Source organism: Strix uralensis, chromosome 5 (assembly GCF_047716275.1).
Source record: "Strix uralensis isolate ZFMK-TIS-50842 chromosome 5, bStrUra1, whole genome shotgun sequence".
NCBI classification, from domain to species: Eukaryota; Metazoa; Chordata; class Aves; order Strigiformes; family Strigidae; genus Strix; species Strix uralensis.
The window spans coordinates 56,232,880-56,252,653 of NC_133976.1; the positions used below are offsets into that span (position 1 = coordinate 56,232,880).

At 37.9% G+C, this 19,774-nt stretch overlaps 1 protein-coding gene across 1 annotated transcript in view; it reads left to right on the top strand.

Annotated features, from left to right (window-relative positions):
• Positions 1–19,774, top strand: part of UBN2 (ubinuclein 2) — a 55,107-nt gene that overhangs the window by 25,927 nt on the left and 9,406 nt on the right. The window contains exons 7-16 of the mRNA XM_074870980.1: positions 1,952–2,022; positions 2,758–2,887; positions 4,028–4,146; positions 4,792–4,905; positions 6,241–6,384; positions 10,151–10,201; positions 11,589–11,631; positions 12,264–13,802; positions 17,832–18,078; positions 18,814–18,903. Of these exons, the coding sequence (XP_074727081.1) occupies positions 1,952–2,022; positions 2,758–2,887; positions 4,028–4,146; positions 4,792–4,905; positions 6,241–6,384; positions 10,151–10,201; positions 11,589–11,631; positions 12,264–13,802; positions 17,832–18,078; positions 18,814–18,903 (2,548 nt within the window). The remainder of the gene's footprint in view (positions 1–1,951; positions 2,023–2,757; positions 2,888–4,027; positions 4,147–4,791; positions 4,906–6,240; positions 6,385–10,150; positions 10,202–11,588; positions 11,632–12,263; positions 13,803–17,831; positions 18,079–18,813; positions 18,904–19,774) is intronic.

The window sequence follows — 19,774 nt, forward strand, 5'->3', positions numbered from 1 at the left end:
TAGTGGAAGGTGTCCCTGCCCATGGCAGGGGGGTTGGAACTAGCTGTTCTTTTTAATAAGGTCCCTTCCAACCCAAACCATTCTGTGATTCTACGTTGTTACAAGTCACTAAAAATTTTAAAAGGCAGAATTAGAGATTTTTGACTTATTTGAATATTCAGCCTTGTAGCATGTTGGCTGCCTCTAATGTTTGCCAGCCACTATAATGATACCACACTTGTCTACTTTTCTGCATGCATATCCTTTTCTAGCTCCTTTAAGTATTTGCTGTGTGGTCCGAGTGACAGAATATAAGATGACAGTAGGCCTCTAAAAATTTTTAATTTTTTTTTCTTCCGTAAATCTGCAGAGTGGATGAACACTAGAGAGGTCTTACTGATTTTTGTAGAATGGTGCAGGGAATTCGCTTTCTCCTACAGGCTGTCATTGTTTGTCAAAATAAGAATCTAGGTGGTAAGAACAAAGATAAAGGGTAAAAGGATAAAGCAAAAACTTCTAATAAAAGGAAGTATGTATAAGAATAAGGCTTCCCCCCCCCCCCCCCCCCCCAAACACACTCAGGAAGAAACCAGCCCGAAATATTAGAGATACAGTCTAAATATGGTGAGAACATGGGACAACACCAGAAAAGAGGGATGAGGTACATAATCCCTTTGTAGAAATTGCAATGAAGGATTGAGATGGATTGAAGAAGGCTGGGAAGTTGTAACTGGGTGAGGCACATAAGAGGTAGAAAAGGAGTCTTTCATAGATTGAGAGTAAAATGTGTTGATGCTCTTGCCTGTTTGATTTGTCAGGCAGTGCTCCTCTTTTTAAACCAAGCAGTTGTAGTAGACTGTTGCTGATGGCGAGGCAATGAAACATCTCTACCATTTTCTTTCTTCATGGTTATTAAAAGATGAACATGTTAATATCAGTGATCCAAGTAGATTCTAAATAGAATGATTGTTTGCCCTAGAGCAAGGACTTTTTGAGTTAAGGGAGAAGCCGCTGCCCGAGCATTCACATACCAGTGAGGGAGTTGCATGCATACCACCCAAGACTTTAACTGCTAGGACTGGACTCCCTTTGCAGGGAGTTAGTCCAGGGAGCTGATGGGTGCACCTTTTGATTCCTCTCACACTCACAGTTCAGTACTTCTTCCCTCAGGCTCAACCCTAGGTTCCCCAAAGCAGAATCTCTAGTCAAGGCTTTAAAAATAAAAAGTGTAATTTATTTTCTCTATGGTGGACTAATTTAGACAGCTCAAGTTGGGTGCCTCGGAGAGGGACCCCAAACACTAAAGTCCCTGGGCAATTACACCCTTACAATCTAAGTTCTCATCCATCACACCATAGTCTGGTCCAATAGTAATATTTGAATCTGGGGTTGTCTTCTCTCTCACTGGGTCCTTTTTCTCCTCTCTAGGCAGGTTCTTTCTCTTTTCTGTTTTTTAGGCTAGTGGTTACTATGTCTCCTTATCCTGGCTCAAAGGGGCTCTGAGGCTTTCTGAATCTTATTCCTCCAATCACAGAATAGGTCAGCATTAAGCAAAAGCATTAAGCAAGCTATGAGTCCTGCTTTATCATGATTGACTACTTTCAAGTGGCTAAACAAAGTCCTTAAAGCCTTCCAAAACATATTAACAGCCTCTATAACTTGTATACATTCCTGTGCTATTGTAGCTTCACAGTCCTACTCCATTATTGCCATGTGCTGTTTATGTCTTGTTCAGGTGTGGTCCATAGGCTCATGTAGCTCAGTTTTGCCCCCTTCCATAGCAGAGTGTAGTAATAACAATCCTCACCTTTTTTTTTTTTGAACAGCTGAGTATAGTTTGGTTTTATTTTTTCCAAGTAATGCTGTTATCTGGAAAATAATATGTGATACAACTGTAAAAGTAAAGATACAAAGGTTGTTGGGATAAAATGCTCTATGAACTTTCGGATACTCTTTATTGCTGTATTTTCAGGCTGCCAAGATGTTTGATGAAGAAGGCAGGAAGAAGTTTTTCACACAAGACATGAATAATATTCTGCTGGAGTAAGTGCTTATCTGTACAACCTTCCCTTTTTGGAAAGGGGGTGAAAGGAAAAGTACAGAAGAGGAAATAATATTGAGGTTGTTCCAACAAAGCCCTTAAAAGTCAATGAAGGTAGATCAGTCTAAGCTAGTTATTAGCTAAAGAGATTTATATATGAATACAATTCTTGTCATGACTATCTGTCTGTCTTTATTCAGTGTAAAGTGTTTTGTAGTGCCCTGTGTCCTTGACTTCATGTGCAAAATTCAACAAAACTACCATTATTTCTTCCTGTCTCCCACTTTAATAACTCAAAACACCTTCAACTTTCATGAAGGAAAATGCCATCTCCTTCTACTCTGTAATCCTTCAACTAAGAGTTTAATATAGAAGGTTCTATGTTTGTGTTCTAAGAAGCAAAAAGTAATCTCTAGAAGTCTGTAGCAGTCAAAATTGTATCAAGATTGATGTGCAATGGTGGGAGTAAATGAAATTTGAATGATCATGTTCAGCATTGCCGGAGAAGTATGTATATGAATGGTTTCATGCCATTGATTAAGACTACTTCCTTTTGTAAAAAAGCTTATCTGAAAATGTCCCAAACTGCTATTTTTAGCATGCTATTTTCTAGATTCTATTTTAGCTGCTGTTTTCTAGAATGTGTTATGAATACAAAGCTTCCTTAGGTTCTTGTTCAGTTGTCATCTTCATTTTAGAGTGCCTCACTGGTTGACTGTCTCTTGTTTATTTGTCAGTATTGAGCTACAGTTACAGGAGATAAATCCTGCCATCCGCAATGGAGTGTACTCTCACCTTGAGGCTTTTGTGCCATGCAATAAGGACACACTGATAAAGCGTCTGAAGAAGTTACACCTCAATGTTCAGGTAATGACAAAGGGATTAGCTCCAGCATGAGTCAATTATGTAACAGTGGTGAGGACAGAATGCAGGAGAGTAGAGCAACAGACACACAGTCTCCAATAAAGCAAAAGAGTTTGGATCAGTTGCTAGATCTGCTTAAAAGCTTTTCTTTTCCTGTGTACCTGCTATTGTCACTACTTTAGGAACAAATATTTTAAGTATTTCAGACCCTTTATTTGAGAATGAAGTGCTTTCATCTTGAAAGCTGGGTACAGGGTAGGTCTTACAAATACTTTATATATAGTCACTTGCAGTTGCTTTTCTCTTAAAGAATATGTTTTCCTATTGAATAAAAAAATTATCTGTCATCAGAAATATTCTGACCCGCTTCTTTTAGATGAAATCCAAGATTAAATCTTGCAGAGGATCTGAGGATCATGAATGCAGAGATCTCGGAACTTGCTAAGAAAGCAAACACATTCATATGCTGTTTCTAAGCAGTAAGACATAGTAGCACATAATCTTAGTTCTTCTCAGTAAGCAGTTATGATGCAGAATGTAAAGTTAGAAGATGTAGGAAGATAAAACATGTAGGGAAGGATACAGTATGTTAATGTTTGAAGTTCTTAATATTTGGAGATAATTCTAAATACATAGCTCTTACATTTTGAGGTACATAATTTACATATAATTATCTAATACATATATTTTGTTTATTACCTAGGATGTTTTTGTACCACAGAGTTTTTGGAGGCTTGATTAATTTGGATACTTATTTACAAGTGTTGAGATACTCATCGGTCAAGTCATCTTGCTTTTTCCCCTGAGGTTTTCTTCCTTTCCCTATTTTGATTAAATAATGCTTTTTAATGAGATCATGACATAATGTTTTGGGATATTCATGATATGTTTCCTTGTGACTATCTTTCATTATTTCTGCTCTCAAGACCTACATGAGTTGTATGAGGAATTTCAAGTATGTGCATTTCTATAATGCTGTTGCACCTGACAGGATTCAAGTGCCATGTAGGAAATGGCTGTTGCAGTCAATAGTTAGTACTGGGAATACTGCCTCTGTTAGCAGGAAATAATTTTTGTGAAACTATCTGAAACACTCTTTACATTGCATCTAATGGGACTGCTTTGGTGTTTCTCTCTTCACAGGATGACCGCTTGAGAGAACCGCTGCAAAAGCTGAAACTGGCTGTCAGTAATGTCATGCCTGAACAGTTATGCAAGTATCAAGAGGACTGTCAGGCCCGCAATCAAGCCAAGAATGCCAAGTAGGTATTTGGAGTCTGTGCATGCCTGTTCTAGAGTCCAGCTGGAAGTCTGTCTCCATGTTGTTCTTTCCCTCAGCTCAGCAAAAGTACTCTGCTTCAATTTACAGGTGTTTGTAAGTTTTGAATTGTACAAAGTACTTAGTTTTATGTAAGTGATGTTATCATCTGACTCTAGAAAGAAATTCTGTTAATTGAATGAAATAGGTCTTTAGAGAAAGAAATTGTAAACTCTGAGGGTACTGGAGATCCTCAAAACGCTTAATGGAGGAGGATGTTGTGTTCAGGTTATCAGGTTGATATATTTTTGTCCTTGTTCATTGTAATTGTTTCCCTCATAGTTAACTAATTTTAGACTTGGAGAAGCATTAATAGATTGATAAGCATCCTGCCATTTTCCAGTAGAGGCACTACATGAAGCTTATAGCCAGCATCCTTGATAGCATCCATACCTTTTCACTTGTCTCTGAGGACCATGAAGTGTTGGGGAGAGGAAGATGAACTATTTACTCTTTCAGGAAGGGTATAATGAGAATCTGAAGACAGGTCACTTTTTTTTCCCGTAATACCTAAAATGACACTTCTTTCTCAAGGAAACATTTTGTCTGTGTTTTATACCTATAAACAAAACAATCATCCTAACTGTAGGTCGCAAGCGGAAGATGAACGAGAGAAAAATGGATCAGAGGAAGATGACGATGAGAAACCTGGAAAGAGGGTTGTGGGACCCAGAAAGAAGTTTCATTGGGATGACACAGTGAGGTGAGGCAAAACTACCTTTTCCACCAAGAATTTTCTCTGACTTCATAAAGGGATCTCCAACAGAATGTTATTACTTGATACTTTTTAATAATCATTCTTAGAAAGACACCTCAGAATTTTTGGAGAGTGGGGTTAAATAAGCAAGCTAGAATGCCACAATGGTAAAACACCCTTTTCTTTAAGCTGAAAGGCAAGATCTTCCTATGTCCAACCCATTTTTTCACTGCTTGTTTATCTGCTCTATCCAAATACATGACAGTTTTCCTGGTCCTAGGACTTAGAGCTTCTTTAAGCAAAGAACAGAAGTGTAAGCAGAGTTATACCTGCTTCCCACCATTCTAGGAATATGTCACAAAACACTGTCACCCAATGAGTGGTAAAGATTTCTGCCACAATAGGGCAAACCGCCAAAATCGGTGATGCTGGCTTGGCAAGCCTCCCAGTCCTTGGGCAAGCCAGGATCTAGAATGTGTGAATCTTAACCCCTCCCATCCCCTCTGAACACAAATTCTATGTTATCTCTCAAGAGCAACACAGATTCTTGTCTGAAATTATGAATTCTCACTGTTCTGCTTCCTAGAATAGATTTTACTGAAAACTGAGATTACTATTATTTAAATAATGTAGACAGGCTTTTAAGCAAGCAGATTCTTCTAAACTAGTAATTTCCCATGGAAGACCTAAGCTAATTTTAGTACAAGTATACATATTAAAAAGTGTTGGTGGACTTCTCGTGATGAGACTTTTTAGTATGTTAAGACAACAGGGAAGCAAGCTTCATGGAATATATACAACCAGTATAGCTTGGACTGACCTGGAGGGAGCCATACTGAAGAAGAGATATTTAAATCTGTTGTTTTTGTCGTTCAAGAGGCTCTGAAAGTCCAGTGTTACTTAACTGTGTGCACTTTATATTTTTAAGGACAGTAAAAGACAGCATATCCCTGTCAGAAAGAATCTTCTGTTGAAATACTTAGTGTAGAATGTATTTCACTTGCTTTCAGACATTCTCCATCTTAAATGAGATAGAGGTCACTGAGCAAGGTGAGAGTAGATGTTTCAGCTCCGATGAAACCACAAAGAAAATGTAAAACCAATTACAAAATGATAGTAAGGATGAAAGAGACATACAGTCCATTGGAAATGGAGAAGTGACAGTGGCAGATTATATCAGTTTTAGCAAACTTGTGTGGTGGCAAACTTCCAAAAAACACATTTGAAACTGAGCTCTTGTTGCAGCAGCTGTATGGCATCAGTGCTTCCATTTCTCAGCCTTTTTCTGCTGAGCTTTTTAAGGGATTGTTTCTTTCAATATAGTTCTGTTTGTTTCTGCAGGTCTCTGTTGTGTAACCTTGTCAAGATCAAGCTGGGATGCTATGAGCTAGAGCCAAATAGAAGTCAGTCTGCTGAAGATTACCTCAAAACCTTTATGGAAACCGAAGTGAAACCACTTTGGCCTAAAGGCTGGATGCAGGCAAGGTAAGATACCTGCTCTATATATGTATTCATTTCGCTGTTAACTATTTCTTGGATCTTATTTCTTGTCATACATTTGACTCAACCATGTACTATTAATATTGGTTAAAACTTCAAAATATATCAGTAGAACTGGAATATTTTAGAAGACTGCATGTCTTTCAGAAGTTAATTTTCTGTCTTGTTTGCAAGTCTGACAGCTAAAAAACTCACTGTGTTCCTTGGAGAACTATGTGCTTTTGCTTGAATTAAAGTTCATAACACAGTGCATGATGCTTCATTTGAGGGGGAAGTGTGAGGCAGGGGGTAACTGCTTGGGAAGTTCTTTCTGTAGTATAGGAAGTGGCAGTGATATAGAAAACAGTTTTGCTGATGGAAGTAGTCTGATAATGCAGTGTGACACAGACTTAGAAAGCTGAAATTTCAACACCAGAGTTAGCAAAACACTAAGGTTGTGCTCTTTATTTCCTGTATACAGTTGGGATGCTCTGTGATGCTGCAGTTAAAAATATACCAGTTTCTTAATGGAAACTTACACTTGCTTCCTACTGACTTATTAAGTGGAAGCAACCACACAAAGGGGAAAAAAATAAAATGAGAGCAATAGTAATCATTGTGAAATACAAATTTGTCAAAGTTTTCAAACACTTTGAAGTGGAAGAAGAGAAGCAAATATAGATGACATGAGTTCTTTCCTTCTGTAGCACTCATTGCACAAGACAATTTCCCATCAAATCTTGATCTAACTGTAAATGCTAGATGGTACAACAGTGCTTATCAATTTGCTTAAGAATACCTTGACTGTAGACTAGTCAAATCTGTATCAAGCTGTAAAAATAAGTGTACTGAGGTATTTCCTAGAATAGTCAGTGTAGAAAGTGAGGGTGTAATAAACTGCTTGTGAAATAGAACTGAAAGGAATAAATGAAACTTTACACTTCTTGGTATGTAGCTGACTTATTTCTAGTCAGAAACTATGGATCTAGTTCTGTATAGTAAGTGTGCTGGTGAGTGAGCTGTTATCTCTTGTGAAGATTTAGCTGAAGTAGACAAGGCAAGGAGTACCAGTTTAGCTTAAGAACAGATATGGAGATCACTGCTGATAGTGGTGAAACAGTCAACTGATAGTGTGAGGTCATCCAAGAATACATAGAAGTGAAGCATGTTAATACTTCGTGTTTGATAGCCATATAACATATATGGTTCTCTCCTTTCCATATAAGTGTGCTGAAAATTTCCATAAGCTCTTAAACTATCTATAAAAGTGGTTTCAATAAAAAGACAACCCCAAACCAAACAAAAACCAAAACAACCCCTCCCCCTCCAAAAACAAAAACCTGAAACCAACCAAACAAAACCCACCAACAAACCAAATAAACATCAAGAGCTGTCTGATCATAACTTCCTGTTGACCAGCAAGACCTCACTTATCAACTGGGCAGTTTTGGTACCATAATGATTTACAAGTTGTCCTGTATTTATGGGGAGGTGCTTTCCTGCTTTCTATTTAGGAAGTGATGTATTATAATTTGTAGGGAAACAGTTATGCATGGAAAGAGGAAAAGCAAGTATTTCCTGGAGTCTGACAGTGATAACTCCTAATATAGCATGCTACTCATATGCTGGATGCTCATCTTGTTCGCATGTTAGGGTAGGGATTATCATGCTGAAGGCTTAAAATTATTTTTACCTTTGTATGTGGCCTCAAGTGAGAAGGAGCTATGTAAACTGGAAAAAAATGTTAGGCATTTAATGTTAAAAATGGCCTACTGACTGTTTTCATAAGGAATTCTTACTAAACAGAGTAGGTCAGTGGTACCAAAACTTTGTGGGTTCAGCCCGGAGGAAAAAATTCTTGCTTTTTAAAAGTTAACTACATCTAATATTCCTTATAGCTTAGTATGGAAGCATGAAGTAGGGTATCAATCATAACTTTAAATTGCACCTCATTCATTTGTCCATGTGTATCACAACTACCTTTGTCACATGAATTTTCTATGTGTGTAACTTCCATGTTCTGCATCAGAAAGTTGCTTTATTAATATTCATGGATGTAGAGAAATACTTTTTGTCCTAAAGGATCCCAAAGCCTTTTCAAATAATGTAATCCACTTTTTTGTAACTGGGTTGCATATTAATTCCATGTGTGTCTGAAAAAAGCATGCAACCTAAATATGTGTTTGTCAAAAAAGAAGTGTAAGGAACAGGAAGTCAATTTCCTTTAATTCCAAGAGTTTCATAATCTTTGGAGGTGGTCATGCATGTAGGCTTGCAGCACACTTATTTTGCACAGGTCAAACAACATGCTTGGCTTGAAATCATGATCAGAGAGAAACAATCTCATACTGATCTCTCTCATCAACTTTCACATCTAAACATATATGCAATGGTGGGATTGTTTTCCAAGCACGTTCTTGCTTTGGAACATGTACTGCACTGTCCTTCCTTTGTACTAACTTCTGTTTCTGTAGTAGTTACACTTTTGTCTTGAACCCTTAAGGATGATACTACAAATTATGACAAATTACTACAAATTACTGGGGCCTGGGATTAATTTTGGATTTTAATTTCCAAATGAAAAAGATTAAGGAATAGACAAAGCACCAGGAAGGAGGTGAGAGGGAAATGTTCTGGAGAAGCTGGGTAGGTCAAAAAGTGGCCCATTGAACTTGCAATGAGGAACGTTCCTTTTGCTCCGTGATGTTCTTCGTAGGCATTCAGTAGTCTCTGGGGAGCAATGTAATACTGATTTGGAGATTAGTATGGTGAAGAAAATGTGAAGATGGATCTGAGATGTCCGGTATTGGAACTGTAGCGAGAGGATGTCAATGTTTTCTTACCAGATCACATGAGATTTGTGGATACTTGGATTTTTCATAACTGCTTCAGCTCTACAGGATGTGTTATCAGTGGTGAAAAGCTCTTGTTTAGACAGCTGTTCATGATGTGGCCAGTGTTAGTGTGATGGCAATGGTGTAGGAAAATCTCGTCTGTTCTAGTTTGCCTACCAGGAAAGAGGGAAGGGGACCAAGTTTTTATTAATGGTCTATTTGTAACTGCATTTGGGTAGCAAGCTGTAGTACAGGTCAGGAGTTGTTTTCACTTCCCATTTGTCAGCTCAGGAGTTGATAACATGGAAATAAAAAGCATGTGAAGTGTTGAGATTTGTCATACAAACTCTTTCCATTCATTCTCTGTAGTAAAATGTATGTGTAAGTCCAGTGTAATTGAAGTCACAGAAATGGTACACAATGGTCTATACAAAATACTGAAGAAAATTAGAAACAAGCTCGGCTACTGTATTTTGACTTTTTTCCTCTGTGCTTTAAAAAAATCCCAAACAACAGACTAACCACAAAACCCAAACCTATGATTGATGTGTGGACACATAGTGTGAAGAATTTACAATAATCCTTAATAATCCTTAATCTAGTATTTAAAATATTTTGTTAGCCTTTGAGGAGAAGAGTATTCAAAAAGTGTTTCTTCTGTCTAGCTGAAGGAGGTAATATTCCATTATGTTGACTTCTGCTTGGCCATGTACTGAGGTGTTTTGAATGTAAACTTGAAATGCAGTATTTTTTTAGCATTCTGTTGTTTATGGCTGCCTGAAACTACATCATGATAGCAATACAGACAAGCTATCTATTAGCTGCTTTGTGGACAGATAATCAAAGGGTTCTTCTGAAAATTCAAGGTTACTTGTCTATTTGGTCATACACTGCCCCTGTAGAATCACCTTGTATTTCTTTTCTTGCCACTCTTTTAGGATGCTCTTTAAAGAAAGCCGAAGTGTTCACAATCACCTCACTTCTGCTCCGTGAGTATAATATTGACAACTTTAGGTTGTTCATAGCATCTTTTCCCATCTTCATGATACCTTTTTTTGGACAGAGAGGAGAAAAGGGAGATATTTTGGGATTTATTTGAAGAAACTTGCAGTGTTGGGGGGTTTTTTGATGCTTTAATTCAGACATATAACTGTAATGTTCTTGTGGCATTGCATTTTGACTCAGTTATGAAGTGGCTAGATAACTCAAGTGGTTATTCATTCTTGGATTAATGCCTTTTACTCGAAGTATTTCAAAGCACTATATGCTGCCTAAATTTTGCTGTGCAGCATATTAAATTGAACTCTAAGACTGCAGTACTTCCTGCTCTTTTCTTTTTCTCATAAATATCTCTGTAACCACAGAGGGCTGTGTATCTTAGCAGAATTTTACCTTCTTGATTTGCAGACAATGCTGTGTCACTCTCAGGAGCTGCCTGTGTTCAGCCAGAATTCAAATAAACAATTATGATTTTGAGTAACACCCAAATTGCAACCTTTGTGATAAATATGATTAACGTAGGATATTTTTCTACATAATAGCAAAACTGAGTCATGGTCCACCTACAGTAAGGTCTTTTTTTAACCAGACATATTTCTAGTTGCTTAGAAAAGGATAATAAATGACCTATAAGATGTAAATCTGCTGAACCTCCTGAAGAAATACAAATGAGAAGAGGTGTGAAATGCTTAAGTTCTAAGTTGAAGGTGGTGACTGATAATCTTCAGTGCTGTCCTTGCTCATGTAACTGCAGTTGGTGCTATGGTGTTCGTTTATACTGCAAAAGTACCTGGAAGTTTTGTTAAATTGTGTCCTGCAACTTACAAGTTAGATACAACTATTTTATAGTTGATAAGCAACAAAATGCTTTTTTTGAGGGGAAAAAAAGCAACTGTTTTTATGTAGTTTGAAATATAAATGAGAAGACGAAGTATACTCAGTGACAAAAACATCAACGTAAAGTGAAATTACATATAACTATTATATAACTGTATAGGTGACCAGTTCAGACAAAGCTCTGCTAAGCACACAAACTCTCAAGATTATAAGAGGCTGAAATGACTTGATGTTTTGAAGTTTCTCTAAATCAGAAAAGTAAATAAATAGCTCTCCTGATATATATCAGGTTATATCAGCAGTTCAGTGCATTTTGCATCTAACTTACTTAGAGATACATGACAAGAAAATGAATGAAAATTGTGCTTGTTCTCTTCCCTCTTTATATTTTAAGCCATTTGCTATTTCAAGGATGTTCTATTATTAAAGCTGGACTCCAGTAGTCTTCCTCCTAGTGGGATATAATCAGGGTAGCAGTTAAAACTAAAATTACTTGTCTGTCTTTTGTCTTCTGATGCATGTGCATCTCCTCTGTTTCAGGGCAAAGAAGAAGGTAATTCTGGCCCCTAAACCCAAAGTGAAGGTAAATGCCTATTTAGATATCTGAATTTTATGACCATCTGATACAACCTCTTTCCAGCCTCTGATCCAGAAAAATTCTGGCAGAAGGGTTCCATCAGCAAATGCTATAAGAGCTTATTGACTTGGTGGTGTATTACTTTAGTACAAGACTTAATGTGTAGCTTTGTAACTTTAAGATATACTAGTTTTTTGAAAATTGACTACAAAGAGGTACTAGTAACATTTCACTTTTTTGTGTGTGTGCTTTGTGTTTGTTTTCAGCTTGTATTAAGTTTGGCAACACTGGAAAAATGTATGATTGGGAGGATAACGTAGTTGATAGAGGTTCTTGTTAGTCTTAGTTCAGTAGCAATTTTACCTAACGATCTGATTAGCTATCCTGTTCTTCACAGCATTGATTATTAACTGGGGCACTTTTATGTGGAGCAACAGCACTAAGCTTTTAACTACAAATACTGAATTAGCACACAGGACTGCAACACCTAGACCTCATAGATATCTTAATATGAAAATTTCAACAGTAGATCTTCAGTTCATTTGAATTTACAGAAAAATAATATTGCACTAAAGAAAACTTTAGATCTACTCCAGCAAGGCTATTAAACCTGTCTTTTCTTATCTCTCCATTCTCAGGACTCCAGTCCAAAGAAAGAACAGAAAACCTGTATGTCTTCAGTCAATTCAAACTGTGCTACTGTACTGAGTTCCAGCACACCTGTCTGCACCCCAGCCAGCTCTAGCTGCACACCAGCGCCAGAGACGATCTGCTTGGATGACTCACTGGATGAAGATCTCTCTTTCCACCCACCCTCACTGGACTCTATTTCTGATGCTCTGGCTGTTATCAATAATGGTGCCAAGGGATCGCCTCTTGGGTCCACCATAGACACACCAACATCCAGACCTCGCCCGGGGCTGAGGGAAGAGAAACTAGCAAGTATTATGAGTAAGTTGCCCCTGGCAACTTCAAAGAAAGTAGAGCCCACTCAAACACCCCATTCATCAAGTCTTATTGCTGGTCACACAGGGCCAGTACCAAAGAAACCCCAGGACCTAGTTCACACTGGTATCTCTTCAGGCCTTATTGCTGGATCTTCAATTCAAAATCCTAAGGTTTCCTTAGAGCCGTTGCCAGCCAAACTACTTCAGCAAGGACTACAGAGGTCAAGCCAGATCCAAGCTGCTTCCTCTTCTTCACAGACTCATGTTTCTTCCTCTAAGACCCAAGCAGCTATTTCCACCTCCTCTCAAAGAACCAAGGATGCTAATATCCTGGTATCATCTTCTGAGGCTCAGGGTGGTTCTTCCTCAACATCACAAGTGACAAAGGTGCACCAGCATTCAGCTGTACAGCAGAAATACGTTTCTCCCTTACAAGCAACTATTAGTAAATCACAGACCAATCCAGTGGTGAAATTGAGTAGTAATCCCAAACTGTCTTGCTCATCACCAGTCATCAAGGCTCAAGATAAGTCTGTAGTATATCGCCTGCCTTTGTCTAATCCCTCATCTGGAAGCGGCTCTCAAGTGTCTCACCCACTGGTTTCTCGGACAACATCCAGCACCTCTACCTCTAGTAACTATTTAGCCAAGGCTATGGTGTCACAAGTTTCTTCCCAGGGTTTCAAGCCTCCCTTCTCCATGGCTGCCTCTCCCAAACCTGCTGCCTCTCCCAAGCCCACTGCATCTAAGCCCTCTGTGACACCCAAGCCCAATGCATCACCTAAATTTTCATCCAAGTCCACCTCATCCCCCAGGCCTGCAACAACACCCAGTTCTTCCAGTTCAAGTGCACTAGTTTCCCAGAGTAGTCACTCCAGCAACAACCCCCTTCACAAACAGACCAGTGGTGTAAATATCAGTAGGCAGTCTCCCACAATGAATTTGCTGCCCTCTAATCGCACCTCAGGCCTTCAGCCTGCAAAGAACCCTCAGGCTTCTTCAAAATTGCCCAACTCTTCTCCTTCTGGAACTGTTGGTAAAAATAATTTGGGTGGAGTTGGAATGAATGTACCTGCCAGCAGAGGCAGTAACCTTAACTCAAGTGGAGCTAGTAGGACTAGTCTGTCTGGGGGAGCAGGAAGTGGAACACAGGGTGCTACTAAACAATTGTCAACTCCACACAGACCATCTTCTGCCTCAGGGTCTCCAGTTGTAGCAGCCAGTGTGCAGGTATGCATCTAATGAGTTTATGTTGAAACCTTACATTAATATTTATCACATTTATTTTGTAAACATTATTTCTTGCAATGTCTTGGTTAGAAAATGTGTCAAAAGTTTAACGTTTATACTAAGCATAAATGCTAATACTGATGAAACTTTTGCACTAGTGAATAGGTATTTCTAGCTGATGTGAAATGCAAGGAACAGTGTGGAACAAATCCTCACTATAAAATGTTGGTTGGTCTATACTGTGGAACAGAATTCACTTTTGTTTCCTTTTTTTTTAAGAGCACTAGAAGAGGTAAGCTTTGTGTGACCATATCTTCAGGGGATGTGGTATTCTCTTGCATTATTGGATTTGTGCATTCTTGCGTATCTACTTATTTGTAATGATGGTGGTCATATGAAAGGGTGTCGTGGTACATTTGTTGCCAAGCTTCATGAAGAACTTGCAAAACTAGAGTTCAGTTGCTTGTGGTTGGAGTATAATGCAAGACTTGTATTTAAAATTAACACTTGCAAGGGCTTTTCTTTAGTATTTGTGATTATGTATTTTATTTTGTAGGATCTAGTCAAACTGAATGAGACCTCATTAATATAAAAATATTCTAGAAATTGTTTGAGAGAGCACTTATGCAGAATTTTACCACTGGAGATAAAACAAGTCATACAAATCAAATATTTTGAAAAATATGTTGTTCTAAAACCCATGCAAACCTATTATTTACTCAGAAGACAACCTGCTTTTCCAAGTTGTCTGTTCTTGTTACTGAGAAAGATTTAATTACTGAGATGATTTGAGGTCTTCCTCTGTATTGCTCTCTCTATCCTGAAGTCTTCACTACTTAAGTAAAGTTAAGAAAAGCAATATTGCTGTAAATCAGAGTCTTGGTGTACAGTCAATGGAAAAGCTTTGTATTTTTCTGAACAATATACATAGCTATTGCATGGCAGTGATGTACTCAGCTTTTAGCAATGGTTTACAATCTTTTAGCTTGCTATCAAATTTTTCTTAATGCAACTGAAAAACAGGAAGATAGTTTTTACAGGGCATTTTTGTGGTCTTTCATCCTACTGTATCTTAAGTCTATGTCTGTTACAGTGAACAACAAATGTTTGGCAGGCTCTGACACAGCCTTCTCATTATTTTGGGTACTTTGAATGAAAAAAAAAAATAAACCAACCAACCCATATGCTGTGCAAGGGCCACTGAGGTACCACATAGGGCTTAGAGAAGAGCTGAGCTAGATACAGTGCAGTTTCAGTACTCTGGAAGGTGCCTGGAGGAGACAAAAAGGCTACAGTGAATGGACTGGGAACAGAGTTGTTTCTTCCTGGTGCAGTCAACAGAATCCAGTGGATACAATTGCTGCAATATAGAAGAAAATGTGAAGTGGGTGTGGTAGTCCTTAAAGATGACGGATGAGGGAAGTAAGTAGTATTTCGTTGGATGATGAGATGAATTCTGGCAAACATTTCTGTAGTTAAAGGCAAGTAATTTTTTTTAGAAACACTGGTCACGTGGGGAGCAAAATGGATTTTGGCAGACACTGATGTTGAAGAGGACTGGAGGGGGTGTGGTGGATAATCAAGTAAAATGAGTACATACTGTAATACAGCAAAATAAGGTGTGTTGGTATATAGAAGGGCGTAAATCAGCTAGAGGTACTGAGCAGCATATGGTATCACTACAATAATTATTGTGACTTTTCATGTGGGTTTTTTCGACACTTCAGAAGTTACTTTGATAACCTAGAAATGGTTCAGAAGAATGGTGCAAGGAAGATAAACCGTGGAATAAGGCTGTTGTTACTGTGCAGACTGAGGCTTAGTCAGTGGAGTATGTTCAAGGGAAGATTAGAATCATATTACCTCCCAGTCCAAGTACACTGAAGGGGAAGAGATTTGTGATAAGAGGGCTTTATTTAGCCTTAAAGATCTAATGGCTGGCTGCTGACATGAATCAATTCCAGACTAGTTGTTAGGTACAATGTACTAAGGAGTTAGTTAGCCCTCTTAAAACTTTGCATAAGACTGAAAGTGAATCTCCTTTCCATTAAGGGTTTAGAGATTTAATTCCTATCTGAGATGCTATTAATCAGTCAGAAGATGAGAATGGTACCTGAGTTGCTCAGTAGAATATACTGGTCTTCTTACATTGAAGATCAGGCTAGATGATTTCATGTGATAAAGATGTTCCTTACTAGTAGGAGTTTCCAAATAGTGTTTCCCTCCTTTCCCCTTTTTGTTTGACACAGTTATTTACCAGAATATAAGCTTACATCTGCTGTAGCTGCACAGAAGTTTTACTCTGAAATACTCTAAAGTTACATCTTAAGAACCTAAAGCCAAAGTAGACTAAAATTCAGCAATTATCACATGTGATTTCCTTAAATAGCTCTACCTGCCTTGAGCAGAATCTGGTTTAGACTTTTAAGGATCTTAGTGACTCAGACTTACATGAGCAGGATGAACCCTTTTATGAAGCGTTATCATAGGTGAGATAAATAGAAACATCTGAAATGCAATTTTTTTAGGGCATTCTCTGTAACTCTTTCCATCACTGAACTTCTCTCTCCTCCTTTTTGAGAGAGTAAGCAAGGTGTTGCCAGAGCACATTACAAAGCTGCTTTCTGTTCTCAGGCATTTTACAAATCCACAATTGCAAGAGATTACTGTATGGCTTTTTTCTTGCATGGTAAAAATTGCATAGCCAGTGAACAGCTGTCACTTTTTGTACATAGGCTTATTGTGAAATTAGTACTTTTAAAGGCAAAAGAGAATAATCATGTATGTTGAAGTTTTTAATCCTTTTTTTTTTACTTGTGGGATGGAGTATGTCTTACAAGCTGTCACTCCTAAAATGACGAATACAAACACTTGCTGCAAATATCGCATCTGTGGTTGTTTACACTTACAGGGTTATTGTTTTCAAATTTTGTGTTTTCTTGTAAGCAACAACTAACCTTTCTTCAGCTGCTTTCATCTGAACACCTTAAGACCAAAACTTGTAATAGAAACTTTATCCCTGCTAGGAGTTTTCATCACTTTGCTGTTTCTGTAAATTGATGTTACAGAACTTAAGGAGCTTTCATTTTCATTTTAAGCTCATATGTTCATTAAAATGATTCTAAGTTTTCATTTTAGTTAAGGCTTACTTGTATAGATGCACAGGTTTGAAGTCCTCTTCAGTCTGAGTCTTAAGTATCTAAAATATCTGAGCTTGAGTCTGATTCAAAATGCTTTCTATACCAGCTGTTTTGTAGTAGATCATTAGAGAATTGAACAGTAGCATAGAAAATTACTATATGCGTAGTGAAGGAAAGATTTTTAAACAAGAATGAGCTGTTCTAACATTAGAGGAATTGATGCAATTTGGGAAATGTTGTAGCTAGAATGTTCTGGCTAATCTTGCATTTTCATTTTTAAACTACAGTGAATTTAACTTCACTGTGACACATGTAGAGTGGAGAGATTGTTTTCCTTTGCCTTTTGCTTTGACATGTGCGTACACACCTATACATACATATGTATGTCTACATCTTCACTCGAACTGTGGGGGTTGTTATTTATTAATCCTAATTTTCAAAAATCATTGCTTCTGAGTAATCTGTTTAGAAATAAAGTTATTGTTCAGTGAAGACCCTGATTTGGAGAGGGGAAAGTAATATTGTGCTTTTAAAGAACTTCAGAGCTAGATCTGATAATTTCATATTATTAATCTAATAGAATAAATTGCATTAGATTTTGACTGTAGACCCAGTTCATAATTAGAAAGGAGATGGAGGAAATGACCTACAAGGCTGATGAGAAAAACATGAGATGAACCGTACTGTCATGTCTGAATTTGAGATACAATTGTACTTGCTTAACAGATGAACAGTGGGAAGACCTCCTAGGTGGATAAGTGGATATTTATTAACAGTTTAATACACTTCTTAATAGGGCCACAGTTAACAGAAAATAGTTGATTCTTATCTCCTTAAAGAATACAACTCAAAGCTTTAAAATCTTGAAGTACTCCTTTTCTTTGTACAGTCAACAGCAGGAGCATCATTACTGGCTAACGCCTCACCTCTGACTCTCATGGCATCACCCCTGTCTGTAACCAGTCAGAACGTGACGTCTGCACCATTAACTCCTTTTGGGATGCTGGGTGGCCTTGTTCCTGTGACCGTGCCCTTCCAGTTTCCCTTGGAGCTGCTTGGCTTTGGGACGGACACAGCTGGAGTGACAACCACCTCGGGATCTACCTCAGCGGCTTTCCACCACAGCCTAACTCAGAGTGAGTGGTATTAGTTATCACACTGAAAATAGAAATTAAGAAGGGAAGCAATAAAGTTCTGAGAAACTCAGGTTTGGTTCATGAAAATTCTTACAGGAGAGTAAATGTGATTTATTTACTGGTAAAACTTTGTTTATATAATTATCCAAATGTTATGAATCACCTTTGATAAGATTAACTTAATTGTTACATTCACAGTATATACTTACTTTCAAACATGCTTTTCTGGGTTAACTTGCAATGCCTTAGCTTTGAAAGGAGTATAGCTTAAAAGTCTCCAAATGTCACAACACAAATAAGAGACTTAATATGGTAATTCCTCAAAATATCCTTAGCTCAGTAATCTCAGATATCAAACACTTCTCTTACGAGGAAGTATCAACCAAGATGGCATTTATTTTTTCCGATTGCTTAAGAAGAAATTCTTCAGGTTTTTAACCTATATCAATTTTTGATATTTCTACTGAAGGAAATAATACAAAGAGTTGCATCTGAATAGTGAGGCATGGTCCTTGCTCAGACTTTTGGTTAATTATATCTGAATCGGTCTGACGTATTCCAGCCATGAGAATGCTATCAGGCATTTTTTTGTTGTTGAGATGCATCTTCAGAAATCTGTGCAAATTAGTATGCTGCTATAGCTACACTAAAATTAAAACAACTTCCTGTTTCACAAAGGCTGCCTCTGTTCTTAAGATTTATTTTTCATCTTTGTTGCTCTCCTTTTTGTCCCAGACTTACTGAAGGGTTTACAGCCAGGTGCTCAGCACGCAGCAACGCTGTCTCACTCACCTCTGCCTGCTCACTTGCAGCAAGCTTATACAGGTAAAGACATAAATTCAAAAATTCCAGTACTTCATTGCAGCAGTTCTAGAAACCAAAGTGTACAATTTCAGCTAGTGGGGTTAAAAAGGAATACTACTTACTGGATGCTAACATGATTGTTTACAGGCTTCATAAAGTTTGTATTGGCAAGATTGTTTTTTTCCCACTCAATTTTAATTTCTCCTTTGGAGGAGAAACTGACCTTCCAGCTAGGAGCTTCTTCATGTTTCCTGTAAGTGTATACATGTGCGAACAGTGTGATGGTTTCCTAATGGAAGATCTCCCTTCCCTGGGAATTTTATCCTTGGTAGGGGTTGCATATTTTGATTGAGAAGAGAACCTGGAAGTAGAATATCTCCTTTTTCTGTTTGTAAGGTGTAGAGCTGAAAATCTATCATAAGGCTTTAGAAGGTGCAGTTTAGAGTGTACTCCTTTCTTTGCCACCTGTATGTTTGGGTTTTTTTGCCAGGAGAAGGAACAGAAAGGGTGGCAGTGGCTTGGTGGGGGTTCTTCATCCTGTTTTCAGAGTCCTCAGCACCAAAAAAACTGGGCAGTGTTGCTTTAAGAGGCTATGAAAACAACCCAATTGGCTATATTTGGTACAGCCTTAATTTTCTGTCACAGTGAGTGCCATGGGTTGAATACTAAAAATTCTTTATTAAAATGTAATTTTTTCAGTATTCCAAGCTGCAACTTAATCTTTAGAAAGATGATATTTTTTGATATGAAGCCTGATATCTCAGGTTTCAACAGTGCTATTTCTAATAAATGAAGAACAGAGAAGATGCAAAGTCTTCTACCCTATAAAGACAATGTACTTTTTGGTGATGCTAAAGCTGAACGTGCCAAATTCCTGTCTCTTTTGCTGTAA